Here is a 25112-nt window from a genome sequence, read left to right on the forward strand (position 1 = left end):
GACAGGGTGGACGTGGAGATGATGTTTCTTCTTGTGGGAGAATCTAGAATAGGGGTCACTGTTTAAAAATAAGTGGGCCACTCATTTAAGGCAATGATCAGGAGAAATATTTTTCTTTCAGAGGGTAGTGAGTCTTTGGAACTCTCTTCCTCAAAAGGCAGTGGAAATATTTTTAAGGCACAGCTAGTTAGATTCTTGATTAACAAGGGGGGTGAAAGGTTATTGATGCTAGGCAGGAGGGTACAATCAGATCAGCCATGACATTATTGAATAGCTGAGCAGGCTTGAAGGGCTGAGTGGCCTACTCCTGCTCCTAATTCAAATGTTCGAATGATCAGAGAATTCAAATCGCCCAACTTTAATGTTGCAGTAGATAATACAATGTATTGTGTAAATGTTTTACTAGTACAAGTCAAAACACACATTGAACAGAAAACAAAATTAAATTCAATGTTTTCTCCTCTTTCACCCTTGTCAGAGTTAACAGCACTGTATAGATTGCTGTCTACTGGGACATGCTACACTTGTGTCATTTCTGTTCTGAATGATTGCTAAGAAGTACCCAAACGCAAGCGGTGTGGATGATTCTCTGGGCGGAATATTTAGTCCCCACTTGACCATACGTTACAGCACATCACACCATTCTACTGTCATACACTGAAGTTCCAAAGCACTTCTAATGTAGATTGCTTTTAATGGGCTTATTTTGTAAACTGTGGTTTGTGCTCATTTAAAGTTTGTTTTACATTCACTGTAATTTTGACTCCGGGAAGGGTATTTTCAATGTACTTTTCTCTTGTATTGGATGAACAGGTTTCATTTGGTCGTGACTTTGAGCAGCAGCTAAGCTTTTATGTGGAAGCCAGATCAACATTCTGCAACTTGGAGCCTGTTCTTATCCAGTTGACCCATGTGAGTAGATAGTGATAACTCAGATCAAATTTAAATTTATATTCCAGCTGAGTCTATGTCATTTCCTTTGAATTCCTGAACTTGTGCTCAGAAGTGCATTTACCTGGCATCAGTTATTGATATAGCACAATGTTTGTTGCTGTTTTAGTTTCTAGTGTGTTGTAATTGCACATTTCTGAGTATTTCAGGAGGGGGCGCTGTTAGTCAATACTTTTTTTTTAAGGGCAGCTTGTCAGTTGTTTCTGTTTACTTACAATGCACAAAATCAGTATCTCCAAATGCCACGTAAATGTTTGTTGGTAATTACAAATTGCAGCACAATGAAAATTTCACATTTTAGATTCCATTGAATTTGAACCAAGATGTGATCAAATTGGTGAAACATACATAAGTTAAATTAGAAGCTCAGAAGCTGAGCTGGATATAATTTTGTAATTCATTCACTTTAGTAAAACTGTTTTTTGATTTAGTGATTCAAAAGCACTAGATGATGTTGAAATACTTTTTAGGAAAAGATAAAGATGGTTGTGAACATGCAATGCTTGTGTTTCCCTTTGTAAAGAGTGTGAATCAGCTTGCGATGGAAACGAGGCAAGTTATGAAAGGCAATCATTCCAGAAAGACAGCTGCATTTGTGAGGGTTAGTGTCAAACTTAATTACTGTTTGCAGAAGTGTTGACAGTTTAACTGCTTTGAAGCACGAGTGTAACCTGTTTTATTAACCTGTATGATTCCTTTTCTGAGATGTACAATCAAATGCAGCTATTTGCGTATATCACCTTTATATGTTTAGTTACTTTTCTGTCTATTTTTACTGACTGCTTTCCTGAAGGTATTGATTCCTTGCTGGGGTACAATTCAGTGACATTCGCTGCATCTTGCCCAAGTGGCCTTTTATTCATGTATGCACTGTGATAGTCATTGGCCTATTCAACTGCACTTGGCATCACCACTGAGTCTGATTTTGGTCTTATCTTTACATGCACATTTCCCACAAGGATCATTGGATAGTGACCATTCCAAACACATTGATCAGTCTTTTGTTCTTAAAGAACACAGTGTGCTGAGGCCATTTGTTGCATCTTTTTGCTGCCCTGAGAGAAGTTAATTCAGTCAACTCGAGATCAAATCTGGGACCTTCTGGTCTGCATGACACAGGTACCCACCAACGGGAAGAGAATATATTTTTATTTCATCCCCTCTGTTTCCTTCCGCAAAGAGTAAACGAAAAGGCATATTTCTGCTTTAAGCGCAATGGACCGATGCTTCTATTTTGGCACCACCCAACAGCTGTGCATTACTGTCTTTCTCCTCGTGCCTCTACAGCCTCCTCCCCACACTGCAGCTTCAAACTATTCCTCTGACTAAGCACCATGATGTAGTAAATTAATGATCTTTCTGTCCATCATAATACCAGACTTTGGGTGACCTTGAGGCCTTATAAGTGTGCCAACTTTAGGGTCTAGTGCTTTGCCGAAGGGGGAGGAGGTTGAATTTCATAACAATGAGAGCAAGTTTCTTTTTATTTTGTTTGTGGGTGTATACTTTTGCTTCAAATTGTAAGGTCTTTATCCAAATCTGTCATTTCCGACTGTATTGCATCTGCTTTTGTCAGGACAAAAATGCTTACTAAGGATAAAGAAAACCTGCTTTCAAATGTTACAATTCTCCTGAGAGTGAAACTCCTGAAAATGAAGCACTATAGTAATTTGAACAATTACTTGACTAGATTAACTAGGTATTTACAGTGTATCAGTAAGTCAGAAGTATATCATGACTAGTTAAGGCATCAGTCCCTGGGTAATTATTTAAAATTTAATTATCAGAGTTAATGTTTGGAGTCTGTATGACTCTTCAGCTCTGAACTCGAACGTTAACTTTGTTTCTCTCTCCCCAGATGCTGAGTTTTTCCGGTATTTTCTGTTTTTATTCCTATTCCAGATTTTTTCATTTTAAGCTCCTACGACTTCAACCCACCTGTTTTGGGCCGATAAGGTCCAACCCTTGTCTTTATCCACACGCTTCCAGTGCAGTGAGCAAAAGATCTACAAATGAGGAAGAGTATTTAGCTCATCAGTTCTGGGAAAAATTATCTATAATGTTCCCAGGCCACTCCAACCAGCATCTGTTTCTTACAGTCTTACCTTCAGTCTCATACCTAGAAGTTCATTAACTAAGGCTGTAGTAATGCTTCAGTTTTGACAAAAGATTGAATTTTTGGTTGATTCTATAATATGAGTTTTAATTAGGTGAAAAGTTGGCATGGTTTTGCCAATCAAAAGCTAATTTTTAAAAAAACTTTTCTCATAAGAACATAAGAAATAGGAGCAGGAGAAGGCCACTCAGCCTTCGAGCCCACTCTGCCATTCATGGCTGACCAAACTACTTCAACACCATTTTCCCACACTATCCCCGTATCCCTTGATGTTTTTAATATGTAGAAATCTATCAATCTCAGTCTTGAACATACTCAGTGACTGAGTCTCCACAGCCCTCTGGGGCAGAGAATTCCAAAAGATTCACCCTCTGAGTGATAAAATTCATCCTCATCTCAGTCCTAAATGACCTTATCCTTATTCTGAGACTGTGTCCCCTGGTTGGTGAACCCCCAGCCAGGGGGAAGCATCCTTCCTGCATCTACCCTGTTGAGCCCTGTAAAAAAATTTGTATGTTTGAATGGGATCACACCTTATTCTTCAAAACTCCAGAGAGTAAAGGCCCAATCTTTGGAATAAACATTGAGGTCGATGAAACTGGTTAGAAAAAAATAGAAAAGGTATGCACGTAAAATAAAAGTTAAAAGGATGATCAGAAATATATGTCCAGAACTTCCATTCCCTGGTGGGGGTCCATATCCCGGAGGTACCCCAGAAGATGCCCTTTGGTGGCGGGGGGGGTCTCTGGAAGTCTCCATACAAGGACTGTACGGGAATTGCCCAGAAAGTTTAAAGTTCTGATGGACAATTATCCTGCATCTAGAATCATTTGAAACTCTGATTTAAATCTGAGTTTTTGGATGGTCTAACTCTCTTACCAGAATAGTCACCAAGGAAAAGTTGGAAGGGTTAAAACCACTTCTAACTCGGGTAACTCTGGTACTGAATCCCTTCCAACTACCTCCCCAGCCTCGCGCACCCCCCTCCCCAGCCACTTCCTGGACCCATCCTACCCACCTACCTTCTGTCCTGTCAAAGGGACTGGCACCTTTAAGTTTACCTGGTTTATGGCAGCTGGTGCTGTAGAAAGTGGATGTGGCTTCACATCACTGGGTGAGAAATGAGCAGCTGTCAACCTGGGTTAAATAAGAAGAAACTGAGTGGCAACCTGACAGTGATTGCCACTCCATGGAAGTCCTGGACCATAATGTTAATTTTATTTTTGTTTTATTGTAGAGGGTTACTGTGTTAATAACGTTGCTTGTGATATTTGAATGCGGAGATTAGTTCAGCATCACTCTATAGCTGGAATCTTGAATTGTCAGTGAGTCTGAAACTTCTAGGATTTACTGGTAGTTTACTGATGAGTGACAACATTGCTTACTAATTATAGTCTGTTTGGTAGCTCATTTACATAATGGAATTTTTAATTAGCTATTATCTTACATTTGTGCATAAGAGAACATAAAAGATGAATGTTCAGCTTGAGTATTGAAATGCCTGAGGAAGTATTCTGTAGATTTACTACATTAATCATTAGTTACTGTTTACCAAAGTTAGTTCTCACACAGAAATATTAGAAACTATTGTTTCTAATAAGATTAACAATTTTTCTTTCACCAACTCTCAGGCTTGTGCTGCATATTGCTTCATTACCATTCCGTCGTTGACCAGCATCTTTGCACGCCTTAATCTCTATTTGCACTCAGGACAAATTGCTCTCGCAAACCAGTGCCTTTCACAAGGTAAGATAAAATAACAAAAAGTTATTAATGAATGACTAAAGTCTGTCAAGTTCCCTGAACCAGATGACTTGCATCCTAGGACCTTAAAAGAAGTGGCTGCAGAGGTAGTGAACGCATTGGTCATAATCTTCCAAAATTCTCTAGATTCTGGAAAGGTCCCATCAAATTGGAAAGCCACAAATATAAAACCTCTAGTCAATAAAGGAGGGAGATAACAGGAAACAATAAGCCAGTTAACCTAATATTTAACATTGGGAAGATGCTAGAATCCATTATTAAGGAAGTAGTACAGGACATTTAGAAAATCAAAATACAATCAGAGTCAATATGATTTTATGAATAGGAAATAGTGTTTGACAAATTTATTAGAGTTCTTTGAGGATGTAACGAGCAGGGTGGATAAAGGGGGACCATTAGATGTCGTGTATTAGGATTTCCAAAAGGCATTTGATAAGGTGCCACATAAAAGGTTACTGCTCAAGATAAGAGCTCCTGGTGTTGGGGGTGATATATTAGCATGGATAGAGGATTGGTTAGCCAATGGGAAACAGAGTTGGGACAAATGGATCATTTCAGGTTCCCAAATTAATCAGTGGAGTGCCAGGGATCAGTGCTGGGCCCTCAACTATTTATGATCTCTAATGACTTGGATGAAGGGACTGACTGCATTGTAGTCAGATTTACTGACAATACAAAGATAGGTAGGAAAACAAGTTGTGAGGTGGACACAGTCTGCAAAGGGACATAGATAGGTTAAATGAGTGGGCCAAAATTTGCGGATTGAGTATAATGTGGGAAAATGTGAAGTTGCCTGGTTTGGTGGGAAGAATAGAAAAGCAGAATATTATTCAAACAGGGAGAGACTGCAGAATGCTGCGGTACAGAGGGAGGTGAATTATAAACCTGCTAGCATGCAGGTACAGCAAGTAATTAGGAAGGCAAATGGAATGTTAGTCTTTATTGCAAGGGGGATGGAGTATAAAAGTAGGGAAGTCTTGCTGCAACTGTACAGGGCACTGGTGAGACTGCAGCTGGAGTACAGTGTACAGTTTTATTCTTCAGGGCAGAACCTAGAACTAGGGGACACAGTTCTTAAAATAAGGGCTCTCTGATTTGAGACTAAATTGAAGAGGAATTTCTTCTGCAGGTTGTTAACCTTTGGAATTCTGTGACCCCCCACCCCCCATCTGCCCCGAGAGCGGTGGAAGTAGGGCCATTGAGTACATTTAAAGCTGAGTTGGACAGATTTTTGATCTACAAAAGAGTCGATGGTTTTTGGAGGCAAGTAAGAAAGTGAAGTTAAGGCCACATTCAGATCAGTCATGATCTTATTAAATGATGGAACTGGCTTGAGAGGCCGAATGGCCTACTCCTACTCCTGTTTCTTATGTTCTTATGTGATTTAAGTGCGCTCTTGTTGACACAACAGTTTAATATCTCTAGGTATTTGCATGTGCTCAAGCTTATGAATAGCAATACATATCCATTGTGAAATGGCTCTAATCTTGTGACTTAATTGATGTAGTTTTTTGAGCTAATTTAGATGGGCTCCTCACGAATGAGAAGGTTGATCTATAATTATAACCTGTTCCTTTATTGAGTGCGTGCCAATGTGGGAATTGCAAAGTGAATTAAATGACATTACCATCACTGAATCCCTCTCTATCAACATCCTGCGGGTCACCATTTACCAGAAACTGAACTGGACTAGCCATATTAATACTGTGGCTACAAGAGCAGGTTACAGGCTGGGAATTCTGCAAAAGTAACTCAACTCCTGATTCCCCAAAGCCTATTCAACATCTACAAGACACAAGCCAGGAGTGTGATGCAATACTCTTCAACTGCCTGGATGAGTGCAACTCCCACAGCACTCAAGAAGCTTGACACCATCCAGGACAAAGCAGCCCGCTTGATTGGCACCACATCCACAAACATTCACCCCTCCACCGCTGACACACAGTAGGAGCAGTGTATACCATCTACAAGATGCACTGCAGGAACTCACCAAGGCTCCTTAGATAGCACCTTCCAAACCCACAACCTCTACCTTCCAGAAGGACAAGGGCAGCAGATGCACGGGAACATCACCAGCTATAAATTCCCCTCCAAGTCACACAATGTCCTGACTTGGAAATATATTACCGTTCCTTCACTGTAGCTGGGTCAAAATCCTGGAACTCCCTCCCTAACAGCACCGTGGGTGTATCTACACCACATGGACTGCAGCGGTTTAAGAAGGCAGCTCACCACCACCTTCTCAAGGGCACTTAGGGATGGGCAATAAATGCTGGCCCAGTCAGCAATGCCCACATCCCAATAAATAAATTTTAACAATAGCATCACAACTACTGTGCCTTGACATTGCCCACATGTAATGGGTGATTCCTGAGCAAAAATAATACTCTGTGTGCCTCTGGAGTAGACACTGAACTACTTCTATGCCTTATTAAGTTAAAATTTTTAAGCCTTTGAATTCAGGAAGCTGGCAAGCTCCATTTTAGCACCACATAAATATTTGCAACGGAGAAACCTTTATCAGATTCCCTAGATATAGATGAGATATTGCAGTTGGAACCTGTCTCAATGAATTAAGTGCATCATTCAACTGGAAAGCACCTTAATCAATTGACAGTGAAATTTATTTACTTTGTTCCTTGTGCACTTCTAAATATTGAATGTATTGCATATACATGTTATGTGCAGATGTAATTTTTCCTTGAGGAATGAATGATGTACAACTGCTTCCCAGTTTTGTATTTTTTTATATACTCTGTTCAGGGTAATAGAATATGTCCATTATTAAAAGCTGCTAATTAGTTGTAATGTGCGTTAAAACATTCATATCATTATGCACAAAGTAAACTCATTCAAGATGCACTTTGTTTCCTACATCAGCAGGAAAACAGAACTTGAGAGTTATGGGAGTAAGTTATTATTACACACGCATATTCTATTTTGGGAAGTGTCCATTGGCAAGTTCACCCTCAGTACGTAAGGACTTTCAAGTGAACATGTTTTTGGAATTGTTTTTTATGCAGTTAGTATACAGGGCTGAATGATTTCAAGGTAAACAGGAATAGTGCCGGAAAACAGATTTTCCACTTGCATTATGGAGCACTGAGTTTTGTTCGGGTAGATATAATCTGAGTTTATTTGTGATTCTTGGATGCTGGCTGTGAAAAATAAAAGTAGAGCGATAGCAGTCAGCCCCTTTGTAAATTTTGTCTTTTCCAGGTGTCCTGTTCTGAATGTAATTCATGCCAGCAGTCAGGAAAGAAATAGAATAAATGTAGTGACGAGCAGGTTAATTCTAGCTATAATCTATTCTTTGTGATTTGTACCTATTATATTCTTGGAAGAAATAGCCTTGGATCATTTTTAAAAGGTTTTAAGTTTCTGTATACTGTATAATTCCCAACTATTCTGAGGGAATAGTTACATTAATCTATACCTTTTACAGATTATCTTTATTTGTATAATTGTCATTGCTAGATGATTATAATTTAAGTTTCTAAGCAAGCTAATCTAAAAGTAGCCAAACCATTTTTATACCTAAATGTGCAACGTGAAATATGTTTGCTTTGGACAATATTATGTGACCAAATGTGGGAAGCCATCAGCACTGCCAAAACTAAGACATAAGGAGGTAGGAGTGGGAAAACCGCACTCCCTTCTAATATAATAGTGTTAACCAAATAAACTTACCCCTGCCTTCATTCCAATTCTACATCCCTCTGAAATGAATAGCTATTGAATTATTTACAGAAGCTTACACATTGAAACTTACTTTAAAATTGTCTGGTACCTTGTCTGGGGGTACTGTCTTTCTCTACATGGTAAGTTTGTGCTCTCAGCTGAGCTGTTAGGTGTACAAAAAGAGAGTCTAGGTGCTTGGTAAAGTATAACTGTGGTATTAGTAAGTTGTAGGCAGCTTGAGTTGATGGCATTTGATACTGTATATTTTAGTCTTCATGCTAAATTACATTTGTATTAATTGCATTTAACAAGGTATTTTAATATCGAATTAGCTATTGCATGCTTTTAAAATTTCTGTTGAACTAATCTGAATTATATGATTGCAATTAGAGACTCTAACTTCTCTGCTTAAGGGCCCCCTGATGAAACATCCTCCAGTAATGTTCTTCTGGCCTGTAATTTGTTCTATTGTCTGCCTCCTAATGTTTTATCAATCACCTCGGAGAATTCAAGGAAGAGAGCTCTCTAGTTCAGGGTACATTTTAGACCCACCTATTTTCTAAAATTAACACTAGTCAGATATTGCGAAAAGCAATATTTTTTTGCTTGCTAGTCCATAATGTTATAATTTCTTATTTATGCAACATCCATCTTTATACAGTCATGTTTTTAAAAGTTTGAGTGTTTGTTGTTCAATCTTGCAGTATTAACATCTGATGGACTAGGAAATAAAATGGCATAATTTATTAAGGGATAGCACCTGCTCCTGGAATCTTTAGATTTTGTCTTTGATTTATCTGTATGCCTTGGGCAGTTTACTAACAGGCTGTACAGTGAAGACAGCTGCTACTCCTCTCACCACTGTTACTGTGCTATTTTTGCTTTTTAATTTATTTATTTGAGAACCTGCCAATAGTCCAATTGCTTGAAGTTATCTACAGTTGCATATGATTTCCAGCCATATCTTAATATTCAACTTATTTCAAGTATTAAAACAGGAGCAGCTTAGTACTAAGATTTTTATACACCTGTATCTTTTCAAGTTTAAAGTTAGAAAGTGACTTCCAGATCTTTACCGTTTCTTAAGGATTAATGTGATATCTGTGGAAATACAGTGTATGTTTAAAAAAAAACACTCCTTGCCTCACCCATAGCTCTATTGCCGATTATCTTACACTTGTGATTCTGGTTATGACTTTCCTGCCAGTGGTAACGATTTCTCTCTACCTGCTTTATCATAATGCTTCATAATTTTGCTCACCTCAATTAAATCTCCTCTTAACCTTTTCTGCTCTAATGAGAACAATCCTAACATGTAGTCTCTACATATAACCGTTACCCCTAGTACCGTTCTAGTGTGTGATATCCATATAGTTGTGTGGTAGCATTATCAGTGGATTGTGTTGTGTAAAAATGGCTGTTATAACTAGCATGAAAGTCTCTGTATAGCTTGCCACTAAAAATGGCATAGCTCAAATGTGTGTAGCAACTCTTTTATACTTCAGTGTTGCCAGTACAGTACATTGTTTTATGACTAATTTCCATAAGCATAGACAGATTTGGTTTGTACTTAATTCAGAATAAACCACAGTGGTTGGAATGGCAAACATGAACATGATAAAGTTTTTGAATTCTAGTATAAATTTCAGTGCTGTACGAAACAAAGTGAAACAAATTTTCCCTCTTTTACTATTCAGAGATGTTAAACTTGACTGACATTTTAACCTTTGCAACAGATCAGTCATTTTTATATTTTCTGCCCAGTTTGCCACATACAGTGTAAATGTCAGCTACTTTACAGCTTGTGGAAAAAGCTGATGCAGGAAGTTAGTTCCGTTGGTCATTGCTCAATTCTTTTGTTGCACTATGGTGCCCTAAATGCATTTCATAAAGTAGGGATTAGTACTGTTCAATTCAACAGATTTTTTTTGTGATATTTAATATCACAGGTTCTGAAGCCCATGTTCACATGGCTGATTACAAAGCAATTTTTACTGTATATACAATCATTACTCATATACTTTTTTCCAAGTGCAAATTACTGTGTCATTTTGTAAAAAGTATATTTTTAAATATACTTTTAACATTTTAAATTCCTACAGTAAGTAAAGATGTTTTTTTTTTGCAGGCTCTTGAGAGTATCCCTTTGTAAAAATAGCAACACCCAATAATTCAATACTTTAATGCAGAGCAGCACAATCAGCTTAAAACTTTTATAAATCTTCAAGTAGAATTCTGAAAATTTGATTTGGGGTTTTCGTAATATCTGGGCTGAGATTTATTTCATCTTAGATGGCCAAACTAGAAAAATCAGCAAGGGGAACTATATGATAAAATATATTACAACTTAGCCCATGGATTGAAAACAAATATTGAGCTTATGTTTGAAGCTATGTTGCCTTGTTGTCTCCAGAGGAGGAATAATGCAGCAATTTTGCCAGTATAATAAAAGGTGTTTGGTGCTTTCTATGTTAGTAGCTCAGATTTCACATTTGAATGGTTTTGAAAATCTGAGATTTTTGGTTTAACATTCTCAAGTACCAGAGTGGCCTGATTCAAATGTTCATTGTGCTTACAGTATTGGTACTAAGAGGGGCAATCCTCTGCTCATCCTTGTGTGTTTTTCTCTTCCCCTCTTTCCTGAAAACAAATTATTTTGCATTATGTAGACAATACTAGGTAAGGTACCACTTAGAATCATACAGCACAGAAGGAGATCCATCCTGTATCTGCCAACCCTTTGTAGGTTAATGGGACTAATTGGATAGCTTTTTCAAAGCCTTTTTTTTCATGTGCATATCTGATTCCCTTTTGAAAGTCACTATTGTAACTCCTTCCGCCACCCTTGCAGCCACTGCATTCCAGATCATCGTAAGTGTTTGTAAAAATAACTCTCCTTGCTTCACCCATGGCTCTACTGCCACTTACCTTACATCTGGGACTCTGGTTACTGACCCTCCTGCCAGTGGAAACAATTTCTCCCTACCTACTTTATCCAAACACTTTCTAATTTTTAACATTTCAATTAAATCTCCTCTTAACCTTTCCTGCTCTAATGAGAACAATCCTAGCACCTCGTCTCCACATATAACCCTCACCCCGGTACCATTTTATTTCCTCAGTACCCTCTCCAAGGCCTTGACATCCTTTGTAAAGTGCGAAGGATTTTTACAGTGTAATAAGGGGGTAATAAGACTTAAATAAACCAAATTCACAGAGGAGTGTAGGGCTTCTTTGATTTGTACCTTCTGTGGACTTCAGTGTCTTCACCATTCCATATTAGCATGACCTTTTCATCCTTCACAAGATAGTTATAGATGAGGAAAGCCATTTGGTCAATCTTAGTTCAACATCATGAAACCATTCCCAATGCAGCATCTAATTACTCCTTAAATGATTTGACAGATTATTACGGACAACTTTTTTTTCATGAAACTACTGTCCAAACAAGCAAGTTTACGTTGGTTAGGATTGGAAGTGGATTGATTGCATTGACTTGTACTCAAAGTACATGAAGCAGACTGAATGGTGCTGAATTGTCGGTATACTCTCCTTTTACCAATTAAGTTTAAATCAGCCCAGAAGTCTCCTCTGTTAATTACATGTGGCTGGTATAATGTTGTAGCCTAGTAAATCTGTAAACCATGTAAAGTATATTAAATAATGGGTCAGAGTCATATACCCTAGAAAACTGGCCAAAAGATTTACTAGAACATCTATGGCTTATTAGATTCCGAAAGTTTTTGTTCTCATCTGAACTGTGACTGGCTCCTGCACTATTGAGTGAATAAGTTAACCATCTCTTGCCTAATTTTTCAAAGATCAGAACAGAAATATGAATTAACATTCCTTTATTAATACTTCTTTAATATGCTTGATAACATCATGAGATGAATTATTGAGATGTGCACAAATTGAGTATAGTTACTCAAGAGAGGCTGTGGCGTAGTGGTGATGTCACTGGACGAGTAATCCAGAGACCCAGGCTAATGCTGTGGGGGCATGGGTTCAGATCCCACCACGGCAAAAAAAACTAGCCTCAGTAATGGTGACCATGAAACTATTATCGATTGTCATAAAAACCCATCTGGTTCACTAATACCCCTTAGGGAAGGAAACCTGCCATCCTTACCTGGTCTGGCCTACAGGTGATGCCAGACCCACAGCAATGTGGCAATTAGGGTTGGAGAACAAATGCTGGCCTTGCCAGTGATACCCAGATCCGGTAAAAGAATAAAATAATTGACTGCGTAAATGGTTAATGTGAGCAATTTAAATGTTCACTAGACAGGTTCCAGAGATGCGGGGCTTGTCTTATGAGGAGAGATTGGCAGTTGAGCAGTTTAGGCCTATACTCTCTAGAGTTTAGAAGGATGAAAGGAGATCTAATTGAGGCATATGAGATGCTAAAGGGGATAGACAAAGTAGATGTGGAGCGGATGTTTCCCCTTCTGGTACATTCTAGAACGAGTTTTAGGCTAAGGGGTGGTAGATTTAAATCGGAAGAATTACTTTTTCAAAGGGTCGTGAATCTGTGGAATTCACTACCTCAGAGTGCAGTGGATGCCGGGACACTGAATAAATTTGAGGAGATAGACAGATTTTTAATGAGTAACGAGTTGAAAGGTTGTGGGGAGAGGGCGGGAAATTGGAGTTGAGGCCAAAATGAGATCAGCCATGATCATATTGAATGGTGGGGCAGGCTCGAGGGGCTGAATTATCTACTCCTGCTCCTAGTTCTGTTTCATCATAACTCTCTATCGGCTGGAATAATACAGAATAAAGTCATGCTGAGTACCCTAGATTAATATAAAGGCAACAAGCTTATTTTAGTTCCTTACATAGCAGATGGGTTAGCAACTTTGAATAATAAGCATTCAAGTTTAAAGTTTTTTTTTGTTGTATTGCTGATAATCTACTACCTTCAACAATTGCCGCCCCCATCAGCTGTCCCTCAATTTGATGATGACGTGTACTTGAGGTCTTGAGTTTCTGTCAATGGTCTTAATGTGACTGAACAGGCTGATTCTCGTCCTGCAGATCTTTGGACACATGGGGCAGGACCTCCCACAAGATAGTGGGATCAGGATTGCAGGATTTGCTTCCTTTCCTTCTCTGCTGCTGCTCTGCCTTGTTATTAAGACGTTTTGACTCAGTGATGCAGCTTGTTGGACAAGTTGTTGCCATTTTGAACGGTTGGTAGCAAGCTCCTCCCAGTCCTTAATGTCAATGTGCCACGCTTCAAGGAGAGCTTCAGAGTGTCTTTGAAATGTTTTCTTTGAACAGAACATTAGCCATTTGAAATTTGAGAGAACAGGACTTGGTGGGGGAGATGGATTTTGATCATCTGGACATAGTATCCAGTCCATCGAAGTTGACTTTGCAGGAGTTTTGCCTGAGTGTTTGTGGAGCTGGCTTCAAGAAGGACACTAGTGTTTGTTCAATGATCCTCCCATTGAATCTGGAGGATGTGACAGGGTTTTTGCTAATGGAATTTCTGTAGTGCTCTTGTGTCACCGATGCACAGACAAGGTCTCACTGCAGTACAGGAGTGTGGTGATGGCAATTGTTCTGCACACTAGGGCCAGGATTTTGTCAGGCAGACAGAGTCTTTCCCACCAGCCGGAGAATCAACGGGATTCAGGCACGTCATTCCCGTGATTGAGGTCCATGGTGGCAGAAATCCTGCCTGTCAAGAGCTGCCGGCTTCTTGTAATTGCCAGCAGGACTGGCGACTGCTGGCAGCACTGCACCTACCTAAAGCTCAGGATCGCAGAAGGGCCCCGGGCCACAGGTGAGCAAAGGCAGGGTGCGGGTTGGGGGAGAAGTGAGGGGGTCGGAGGCAAGGGCGCAGGGGTGGCTTTCAGCGACTGTGTCAACCATATCTTCTCCCCCCACTGAACCCAATGCCAGGTCCTGTGATTGAGCACCAAGCGCCTGATGGCGAGGGGAGGGGACTTCCCACACACACCATCCCCCCCTCCCCAGGCAAGTTTTGCTGGCCGCCTTCCAAAGGCACGGGAGACCTGTGCTGCCTCCATTTTATCCCTGAGCCACCACTAAATTTCAGTGGGGTTGAGGAGTTGAGGTTACTTTCAGATCAGCCATGATCTTATTGAATGGCAGAGCAGGCTCCAGGGGCCATGTGGCCTATTCCTGCTCTTAATTTGTATGTTCGTATGTACTCAACATATTCCAGGGTCTCTCCTTCAATGTGTGTGGGAGTTGGAATATTTGGCTGACCAGATGTGGGTAGATATGAGTTTTGTTTTGCCAACATTCAAGGACAGGCTGAGTTTCTTGTAATTTGTGTATTCTTGGTTTCTTGAAGAGATCAAGAGTGATTTGCAATGTGGTGCAGAGTGAGCATTGACACTATAGTGTCATGAAAATATAATAATTTTCATAATATTTATTAAGTAGGAATAGTGGGGTCTGGATAGTGTGTGTGTGTGTGTGTCTTAATTGAGTTTAAAAACAGCTGGTCTGAGGCTTTGAAGTTTTAGAATGTGAGGTGTAAAGGAAAATTTGTATTTTATATAAACCTGAATAGTTTAAATTTCAAAAGAGGGGGTGAAATGTTACACTTAGCCAGAAGAAACCAAACAGTGTGTTTATTTTTCCCAAAGCTTACTGATACAATTGGTAATATGAATCATTTTAATTATTAGAAAGATAAAGTGCAAAGACATATTGGAACAATGGAATTTGCATTAAAAGGGTGAAACATGTATAAAGGAGATGAGGTTATGTGTAAGGGAAAGGCGTTCTGAGATACAAGTGTAAAAAAAAACTCCAGCCTTTATGTACCAAGCTGCTGCCTGTAGGAACTGAAGCTAAGGGAATTCACTGTGAATATTCTTGTCCAGGGTATTGTGTGCTTTGCTTGGGTCTGTTAAAAACTATTTTGTTTCTACCGTTGCCTTAACAGAGCTGTAACTGGAGGTAGATTAAATAGGAGTTATCATAGTAATTTGTAGACCTATGTGCGGGTTTCAAATTATTTCTTTTATTAATAAATGTTTAATTTAGTTTTGTAAAAAACTTCTAAGACTCTGTGGACTTATTACTACTGAATTCAAGGCACGCATCTCAAAACAAAAATACAAATTGCAAAACAGTTGTTTCAAGCTTCCCTCTGGGATTTGAGCAACTTGGCATTTACCATCTGCTGTGCTATAACAGCAGTCGTCCACACACTGTAGCTCATGTATATAGAATCCTAGAATGGCTACAGCACAGAAGGAGGCCATTCATCCCATCTTGTCTGTGCTGACCCTCTGAAAGAGCAGTTCACCTAATGCTATTTCCCTGCATTTTCCCTGTAGACGTGTAATTTTTCCCCCCTTCAAATAATGATCCAATTACTTTTTGAAAGCCTCAATTGACCGTGCCTCCTCCACATTCTCAGGTAATGTATTCCGGATCCAACCACTTGCTGCATGAAAAGATTTTCTTCATGTCGTCATTGTTTATTTTGCCAATTACCTTAAATGTGTGCCCTCTGGTCCTTAATTCTTCCACCAAGGTGAACAGTTTCTCCCAATCTACTCTGTCAAGGCCTCTCATGATTTTGAATACCTCTATCAAATCTCTCAACCTTCTCTTCTCCAAGGAAAACAGTCCCAACTTCTCCACCTTTCTATGTAACTGAAGTTCCTCATTCTGAAACCATTCTCGTGAATCTTTTCTGCAATCTCTCCAGTACCTTCGCATCCTTCCTAAAATGTGGTGACCAAAACTGGATACAATACTTGATTTGAGGCTCACCTGGTTTTATACAGTTTCAACATTACCTTTCTTTTGTACTCTGTGCCCCTATTGATAAAGCCCAGGATGCTGTCTGCTTTATTAGCCGCACTCTCAACCTGTCCTGTTATCTCCAGTGATTTGTACACATACATCCAAGTCCCTCTCCTCCTGTACCCTTTTAGAATTGTACCCTTTATTTTATATTGTCTGTTTGCATTCTTCCTATCAAAATGAATCACTTCACATATTTCCACGGTGGTCAGTTTTATTTTGCCGTGGAGGTGACCAAAATTAGAGTTTTCCATCTGAACTGTATTTAATACTGACACCAGAGGGCAGTTTATCTTTGAGGTGAATAGCCATTGTCAGATTGTAAATAGTATGGGGGTTATCGCACAGCCCCGCTTGCCTCAGTCCAGTTTTTGAAGGTGTCTGTTTTTGGAGCTCCCACTCAAGACAGTTGCAGTCACACCATCATGAAGCAGTTGCAGCATTGTGATGAAGTTTCTTGGACATCAAAATCTTGGAGCACATTCCACAGAGCCTCAAGATTTACTGAGTCAAATGCTTTAGTCAGGTCGATGAATACAATGAAGAGTTCCTGGTGTAGCTATTGACATTTTTCTTGGATTTGTCTGGCAACAAAGACCATATCAGAGGTTCCTTGGAAGCTCTAAAACCACACTGTGTCTCTGAGACGACTTCCTCAGCCACAGAAAGTAGGTGATTCAGGAGAACGTGTATCAGGATTTTCCCAGCTACAGACAAGAGGGAAATATCTCGATAGCTACCACAGCAAGATTTATCTCCCTTCTTGAAGATGGTTACAATTATCGCATTCCTTAAGTTTTGGTGGGGAGGGTTTGATGAGGGGAGTTCTTTTTTCTCCCAAATCCGGAGGATGAATGCATGAAGCCTTGATATGAGAAAAAGCCCACCAGCTTTGAAGATCTCAGCTCGAATACCAGGCCTTGTTGTTTTTCATCTGTTTGATTATTGTTGCAACTTTCCCATTGATGGTTGTTCACCCATGGATTCTACCACAGGGTGTTGGGGGAACTGCCACTCTGGATTCACAGTTCAGCAGTTGTTCAAAATGTCCTTTCCAGTGTTGATGGATGGCATTGTCACCCTTAAGAGAAACTCCGTTCTGTGAATGAAGGGGATTTTGTCCATTTGACCTTGGTCTATAGATGGCCCTGATGGCTTCAAAAAAGCTTTGCATGTTGTGATGATCATGTTGCTGGAGATCTCAGGCTTTCTCTTCCCACTGCATGTGCTTTATCTCCCAGTTTGTCTGTAGGCATCAGCCTTGTGCTGCCTTCCTGATTTATGACCTTGGATTGTTCTGCCAGGCAATGAAGGCTAAATGAAGATAAACTGCCCTCTGGTGTCAGTATCATATACAGTTTCGATGGAAAACTCTAACTTTGGTCGCCTCTGCACCAAAATAAAACTGACCACCGTGGAAATATGTGAAGTGATTCGTTTCTATAGGAAGAATGCAAACAGACAATACAAAATAAAGGGTACAATTCTAAAAAGGTACATGAAGTTAATTTTTGTTCCAGGTGGTCACATATTTAAGTATCATTTTCATTGAACCAGTCCTCGTGACAATGTTTGAACCTAAATGGTCTGGGCACAGGACTCTTATGTAACTGACTTTATTTGATCCCATTGATGTGGAATTGAGTTGGATGTGTGAAGATTTTCCAGGTTGGTTGTGAGTTGCACTTAAGTTACCATTTTAGGTTGTTTTAGGGCTGAGAAATTATCTTCTTTCTCTTGGACTTGGTGCTAGGTGGATGAGCTGTAGGTGAAGTGTCTTTCATTTATACAATTGGGAAGTTCCAGCAATGTATCCAAGACCCTATTCCGTGTGGCATGAGAGTCACTGTCAGCCTTTCCTTTCTGGTTGAGGGTGTATCTTCCCTGTTATTCCCTTCAGTTGTCTCTCCCCAGGAGAGCTGTCACTGAGGGCGGTGTTGTCAGCTTGAGTCTTGATAGCTCATGCGATTTGATTGCAGTTCTTCTTTTCCAGTGGTCTCTCTTACGAGTATCCTAATATTCCAAATTGCAAAATTTAAGTTTAGCGTCGACATTATTCCAGTTTGATTTCATACAACCTTACCCTTCCAAGTCAGAAGTTATAGAATTAAGCAGAATTATGTTCAGTGAAGCACTCGTATTCACTCCAGGAGAGGTTTGTGGACGAATCTTTGGCTGTAATCAAAGTATTCCTCTTCTGTGTTTCATTGTTGTTATCATCTAGTATATCCAACCTTTGTGCATGCTGTTGTATTTGCACTATGACTGACTCCTGATTTCTGCATTCTAATTCCAGAATCTCAAACTTTTATAGTTTGTTGGGCTAGATTAATTTGTATTTTACAATAAGTGGACGATTCTCAATTTTAGACTGGGCTCTCTGTGCAATTTTGAAATAGAACAATTGCATAGCTCATGAATACTCAGTATTCTCATCCCTCCTCATCTCACTCCTAAATGATCACCCGTTATCCTGAGACTGTGACCCCGTGTTCTAGATTCCCCAGCCAAGGGAAGCAACCTCATAAATCTACCCGTCAAGCCCTTTCAGAATCTTGTATAGTTCAATGGGATCACCTCTTATTCTTCTATACTCCTGAGAACATAGAGCCAACTTATTCAGCCTCTCATACAATAGCCCCCTCATCCCAGGGGCCAACCTAGTGAACCTCCGCTCTCACGAACGCTGAAGATTTTGGACTCACTAAAACCCTGTATAATTGTAGCAAGACTTATTTATCTTGTACTCCAACCGCTTGCAATATGGGCCAATATGCCATTTGCTGCTTTAATGGCTTACTGTACCTGCATGCTGACTTTGTGATCCTAGTATGAGCACACCCAAGTCCCTCCAAACATCAACATTTACAAGTTTCACACTTTTTAAAAGAAATTCAGCTTTTCCATTCTTACAACCAAAGTGAATAACCTCACGCTTCTCCACATTTATACTCCCTTCTGCTTCCTTGTGGCCACTCACTTAACCTGTCTATATCTCTTTGCATTCTCTCTGTAGTTCTCCTCTCAGCTTGCATTCCCACCTAGCTTTGTATTGCCAGCAAATTTAGAGACAAGGCCTAGTGGTAATGCCCAGTCTAATGCTTGGGGGACATGGGTACAAATTCCACCACACAGCTCGTGGAATTTAAATTCAATTAATTAATAATTTTGGATAGAAAGCTATTTTCAGTAATAGCAACCACAAAACTCTCAGTTGTCATAAAAACCCATCTGGTTCACTGATGTCCTTTTGGGAAGGAAACCTGCCATTCTTACTGTTACAAAACGCATGTACTTACTTTGGTTTTGCATCAGCAGTCGCAGGTCAGGAACTACAGTTCCCGGCAGTTCTCGGGACTTCTGAGCGTGCGCGGCTGGGAAATGGGCGCACATGCGCTGTTGGTGGCTTTAACATTCTTTAGGCTGGGTACCGGCCCTGCGTGCCTGTGCAGAAGGAAAGGAAGTGAAACAGCGCAAAACTGCAGGTCATGTGACCTGGTACTGAGAGTGTCCAGGGACCAGGACACTGGGAGAGGGACAGGAGGAGGTCCCAGGCAGGGACAAAGGGATCAGAGATAGATCCCATTGAGTCAAGATAAACAACAGGAGCAGAGAAAAAGGCTCCAGGTTAAAGAACGAGCTATTTGAGAGAAGGCCTGAAGATCCAAGAGGGCAGCCGAAAGTTGGCAACTCCGTGTTGTGGGCTGTACGTTACCCTTTTGGAGCAGTCGTGCTCCGCTTAGCGTGGCTAAAGATCTGAAATGTGCTTGGAAGGTGAAGCATGTGTCCTCGGAGTACCAGAAATGGGCAATAGAAATTAGGAAGAACGTGAAAGTGTTCGAGACAAATTTGTGAGAATGTATGCGACCATTTAGTGAATTAAATAGTGTTGTACATGCTCTCTGACTATTCACCATAGCTTCATTATAAAGATGTAAACTCTGATTACAGTATTCTGTTTTGTATGTGCACCTGGAGTTGCTTTTGGCTGTTGTATTTTTAGAGAGGCTCAGCTTTTCATAAAGTTTACAAGTTGATTATAGTGTAATTAAACACTTGGCAATCTTGAGGTTTATTAGACCGTAAAGCTGTGATAGTAATCCAAGACAATTTAATATATAATTATTTGTAAAGTTCATTTGTATGAACTAGATTAATTTACAAAAAGTGGATTGCTCTCAATTTTTGACCAAGCTTTCTGTGCAATCTTGAAGTAGAACAACCTGTCCATATTGAATAGCTCATGAATATTCTCTTGTTTATTGCTAGGCATCTAATATTTGCATATAATGAGCAGTTGAAGTTAGATTTCATTTTGCTTATTATTGAAATCTGGTGTAATGACTAACTTTCCTGTTGTGCCTTCAAGCCTGTGCTTGCTGCTGTCTTCTGTTTGTGCCTTCTATTTAATCAAACTGCTTCCATTGCACAATCAAGCAGTGCATTCCAGGTCTAACCACTAGCTCTGTTTACGTTTTAAAAAAAAAATCCTCACATTGCCTTTGATTCTTTTGCTATACACCTTGAACCTGTGTCCTTTGATTCTGGGCCCTTCCGCCACTGGAAACAGTTTCTCTCCTATCTACTCTGAGACCCCTTATGATTTTGAATACCTCTTATCAAATCTCCTGTCAACCTTCTCTAATCATTCCACTATATGCCCAAAGAAGACTTTTGGACCCCTTTTTATGTTAACTGCCAGCCTCTTCTCATGCTCTCTCTTTGCTTCTCATCACATTGCCCTCTGCATTCTACATTCAGCCTGTTTATTGGGAATTGGATCAGGAGAGTAGGAAGTGGGTTTTATGAACAGGATGAGCATGGAGAGGGCAAGAGATGGCAATCTTTCAACCAATCTTTAAAGTTCATAATCAACAAAGCCGCTCTTGGGCAGCTTCTCCTTGCCAGGCCTGGGTGCCTACCATCTGTTGGCGAGCATATTGCCCCTTCCCTTGGGGTTTAAACAAAAAGATGAAAAATAGAAATTGCAATCAACTGTGCAAGTAACTTCAGAATCATATAGAAAAATTGGGAGATGTATGGAAGAGAGCAGAGGAACAATGAATGTGAGATCGGTGCAACAAGTGAGAAAATTTGACTAATCAAAATGATACCACATTAAGAAAAATGTCTTCTAGTTTGTCATTCACTTTTCCAAAAAAGCAGCAGCACAAAGGATCAGGCAGTATGAAAGATCAGAGACAGATTTGGGAAAGTGACAGTTCTATAATGTGATATAATTGATTGTCTTTTCTCCAAGGAACTTTGTTTTTTCTCCATAAAGTTAAACAGATAAATATTTTTGTTAAATACAGGATTGTTGGATTTTACTGCAGGGAGAGTCTGTAGGTGGTTCTACATTGAAGTTAAATAGTGAGATCAGTTGGAATAAAATGGCTGCTTTTTGTATCTTGAAAACTAAATTTGATTCCAGTCTGCTGTTTATTGCTGTCTTCTGATTCACAACTGAAATGAGTCTTTTTAAGAGGTGCTGGGAAGTGGCCAAGGTTGACCCTTTACTTTGGATTTTTTTTTTTCTTTTCCTTTCTACTAGTTTAACTGAGATTCAGAACGAACCATGTGGGAGATTAACAAGCTCAACTCGCAACCTACTAACATGCTGTGCAAATAAGCTGCAAACCCACATGCTTTAAGTCAACTCTCTCCTGCATCTTTGTGCAATGGAAGTCTTTAAAGACAATTGAAATATGCTTAAGTTTATTAGCAAATCTTCCATGGGATTGCTCATTATAAAGCTTAGAAAACTTCCTCATGCCTGCTTTGACCATCCCTCAACATAGCCTCTGATAATGTTTACAGGCTGCTTTTCTTGTCTGTCCTCCCACAGTGCAACCACCGCATCCCTCGCCCCCCCCCCCTGACCAAGTCTGCTCTCACCATACCTCCTCTCCTTTCACTGGGCCTTTCAACTGACTGTTCCTCACCTCCTGCTTTCTCTTTTCTAATTTTTCTACCACTGAGATGAGAAGCAGCTTTTAATTCTTTAAAGCATGTAATGTGCTTATAAGGGTAAATCGCACTCAATATTGAGTTTAACAATTTCAGATCATAATCACTGCTTCCATTTTGTCAGATGGCAGGTGCTGGTTATGGTTCTGTTGTTGCCGTTTACAACTCCTCTAGGCCCATCTTGAGTTTCTTTATTAATCTCATTATCACGCCCATTTACCTTTCACCATCATCCTTTTTATCATTTAATCACTCCTGTTCTTCCACTCTATTAAAAGATCCCTTTTGGTTCTTTGTCCCCTCCCCTCTTATTGTTTTAGTGCTTAAATTATGTTCTCATCTCTAACAACTTCCAGTTCTGATCAAACATCATCAATCTGCGTTATGGCACAGCAGGTGGTAAATGCTGAGCTGCTCAAATCCCAGAGAGAAACTTGAAACAGCTGCCACAACTGTTTTGCAATTTGTATCTTGTTTTGAGATGCGTGCCTTGAATTCAGTAGTATTAAGACTACCGAGTCTTAGAGGTTTTTTACATAACTAAATTAAACATTTATTAATAGAAGAAAAGATTTTAAGCACATACATAGGCCTATAAATTACTGCTATAAAAACTTACCCCCCTAATTAATCTGGCTCCCAGTTACACCTCTGTTAAGGCAACAGTAAAAACAAATAAATTTCAACAAACCCAGGCAAAGTACACTGATAATCACTGAGTTTTCTTAGCTTCAGTTCCCATAGACAGCAACTTGATGTATAGGGGCTGGAGGCTTTTCACACTTTAGATCTTTGAATTCCTTCCTCCTTACACATAACCTCATCTCCTTTATACAGGTTTCTCCCTTTTTAATGTAAATTCCATTGTTCCAATGTGTCTTCGTGACTTTTCTGATAATAAAGCTCTTTCATAGTACTCATATTATCAGTAACCTTTGGAGAAAAAGAAACACACTGTTTGGCTTAGCTTCTTATGGCTAGGTGTAACATCTTACCATCTCTTTTGAAATTCAAACTAATCTAATTTATCTAAAAATGCAAATGTTCCTCACACTTTACATTCTAAAACTTCAGCCATGTTTACATATTTAGCATTTGAAACCTAGCTTCCCTTTTGATAACTCAAAAGCTCCAGGCCAGCTGCCTGCAATTCAATTAAATCCTCCCCATACACACACATCCACACAAACTAATCCAAACCCACTATTAATCTACCTTTATAATCAGTCCCAATAATATTATGAAAATTATTATATTTTCATGACCTCTGAAACATTAGCTCTGTTCCTCTGACTACAGATGTTGCTTGACCTGAGTAATTTCAGTTCTTATACCAGCTTATTATGGCCTGACCTACAGAGAAGATGCTTTCATTATCAACTTGCTGAATTTCATTCTATAGTTTTCCTGTTGTTAGAAAAATTGAGTGTGTATCAGGAAAGTCCATTTTGAAGTAAAATAATCTTATTTTAAAGCATTTTCAATATATTCAAAACCATAACAGATTGTTAAATCTTTCACTGAATAAGCCACCAGTGGCAAAGATACAAAGGCCAGCTGTAAATTATATAAATGTTACATGCTCCTGGGATGAGGGTGCCAGCTGGATTTTTTGTTCTTGTTGCTGTACTGTGCTCCCCACTAAAATCAGTAAACAGTTGGTTCCTGAGATCTTTTAACATGAGTGTACTGTGCTGTTGCTATGGTGATTTTATATTAATGGTTCATCATGTCAAAAGATGGATGGTTGTAAAAATAAAACAGACCTGCACAGACAGATAAGATCTAGAAATGAGTATGTTGGATTAACATTAATATTTCCAACACTGACTTTTTTTGATGGGTTTTCAACTTTTTGTCTCAACAATTAAATAACATTTTATATATCTTTAATAGTACATGCTTTTGATTCTGCTGCAGAACTGGATTAGCTTGTGTGTGATGCACCGTCCATTATTTGCTGCTTTAGACCAACAGTTTTTAAGTGGAACAAAACTGCACAACATTATTTTAATATTTTTCCTGTTTTGCCCATCATCTGTTTAACCTAGAGGAAAACTTTTGTTGGCACAGTATTTGTTTAGACAAACTGAAATGATGAATTAGAATTGAGTATTATACATTTTGAGTTGTTTGACTTTTTTTTTACTTCAATATTTATGCTATTATCTCGGTGCAACTCAGTTTGCCCTCCTTTACCAAAATGAAAGGCAAGAGGGAAGGAAGTATGTCCGGTACAAAGCCTAACAAAATTACTCTAATAAACAAAGGTTCAGATTTTTATATGATATGTTTGGCTTCAAGAGTCTTTCCATTCAGGATTTCCCCAGTTCCCTGACCTGCTGTAGATTAGAGGGGTGAATCTAAGCACTTGTGAGCACTTCACTGTGAGTAGACACTTTGAACTGATGTAAGTCTGACATGGAGCCATTAGATCATAGGAAAAATAGTCACTATGATTTTCCTTTCCCCAATAGCTGAGAAAGTGGTGAGGCTGGGGCAGAAAAGGCACAGACTTTCCTTTGTAAGCTCTCCTGCTCCCTTGTGCCCCACCAAGGTCATCTTTGGATGCCCCCATGCCAGGAAGCACTTGAGAACAGATTAAAATGCCATTGGGGCCCCATGAATGTCATCGTTTCCCCGTTCAGATTATAATATGATATGTTTGGCTTCAAGAGTCTTTCCATTCAGGATAACGAAGATAAGACAGATGAATGCGTGGCTGGAAAGATGGTGCAGGAGGGAGGGCTATAGATTCCTGGGACACTGGGACTGGCTTTGGGGGGGATGGCACCTGTACAAACCGGACGGGTTGCATCTGAACAGA

At 39.5% G+C, this 25112-nt stretch overlaps 1 protein-coding gene across 2 annotated transcripts in view; it reads left to right on the forward strand.

Moving 5' to 3' along the window:
* vps35l (VPS35 endosomal protein sorting factor like) overlaps positions 1 to 25112 on the forward strand; it is a 162466-nt gene that overhangs the window by 95943 nt on the left and 41411 nt on the right. Inside the window, exons 24-26 of one of the 2 annotated variants that reach the window (XM_078559173.1) lie at positions 814 to 912; positions 1475 to 1552; positions 4699 to 4813. In XM_078559173.1, the coding sequence (XP_078415299.1) occupies positions 814 to 912; positions 1475 to 1552; positions 4699 to 4813 (292 nt within the window). The remainder of the gene's footprint in view (positions 1 to 813; positions 913 to 1474; positions 1553 to 4698; positions 4814 to 25112) is intronic. The other variant, XM_078559174.1, reaches the window with a different exon arrangement.

Source organism: Cetorhinus maximus, chromosome 15 (assembly GCF_964194155.1).
Source record: "Cetorhinus maximus chromosome 15, sCetMax3.hap1.1, whole genome shotgun sequence".
NCBI lineage: Eukaryota > Metazoa > Chordata > Chondrichthyes > Lamniformes > Cetorhinidae > Cetorhinus > Cetorhinus maximus.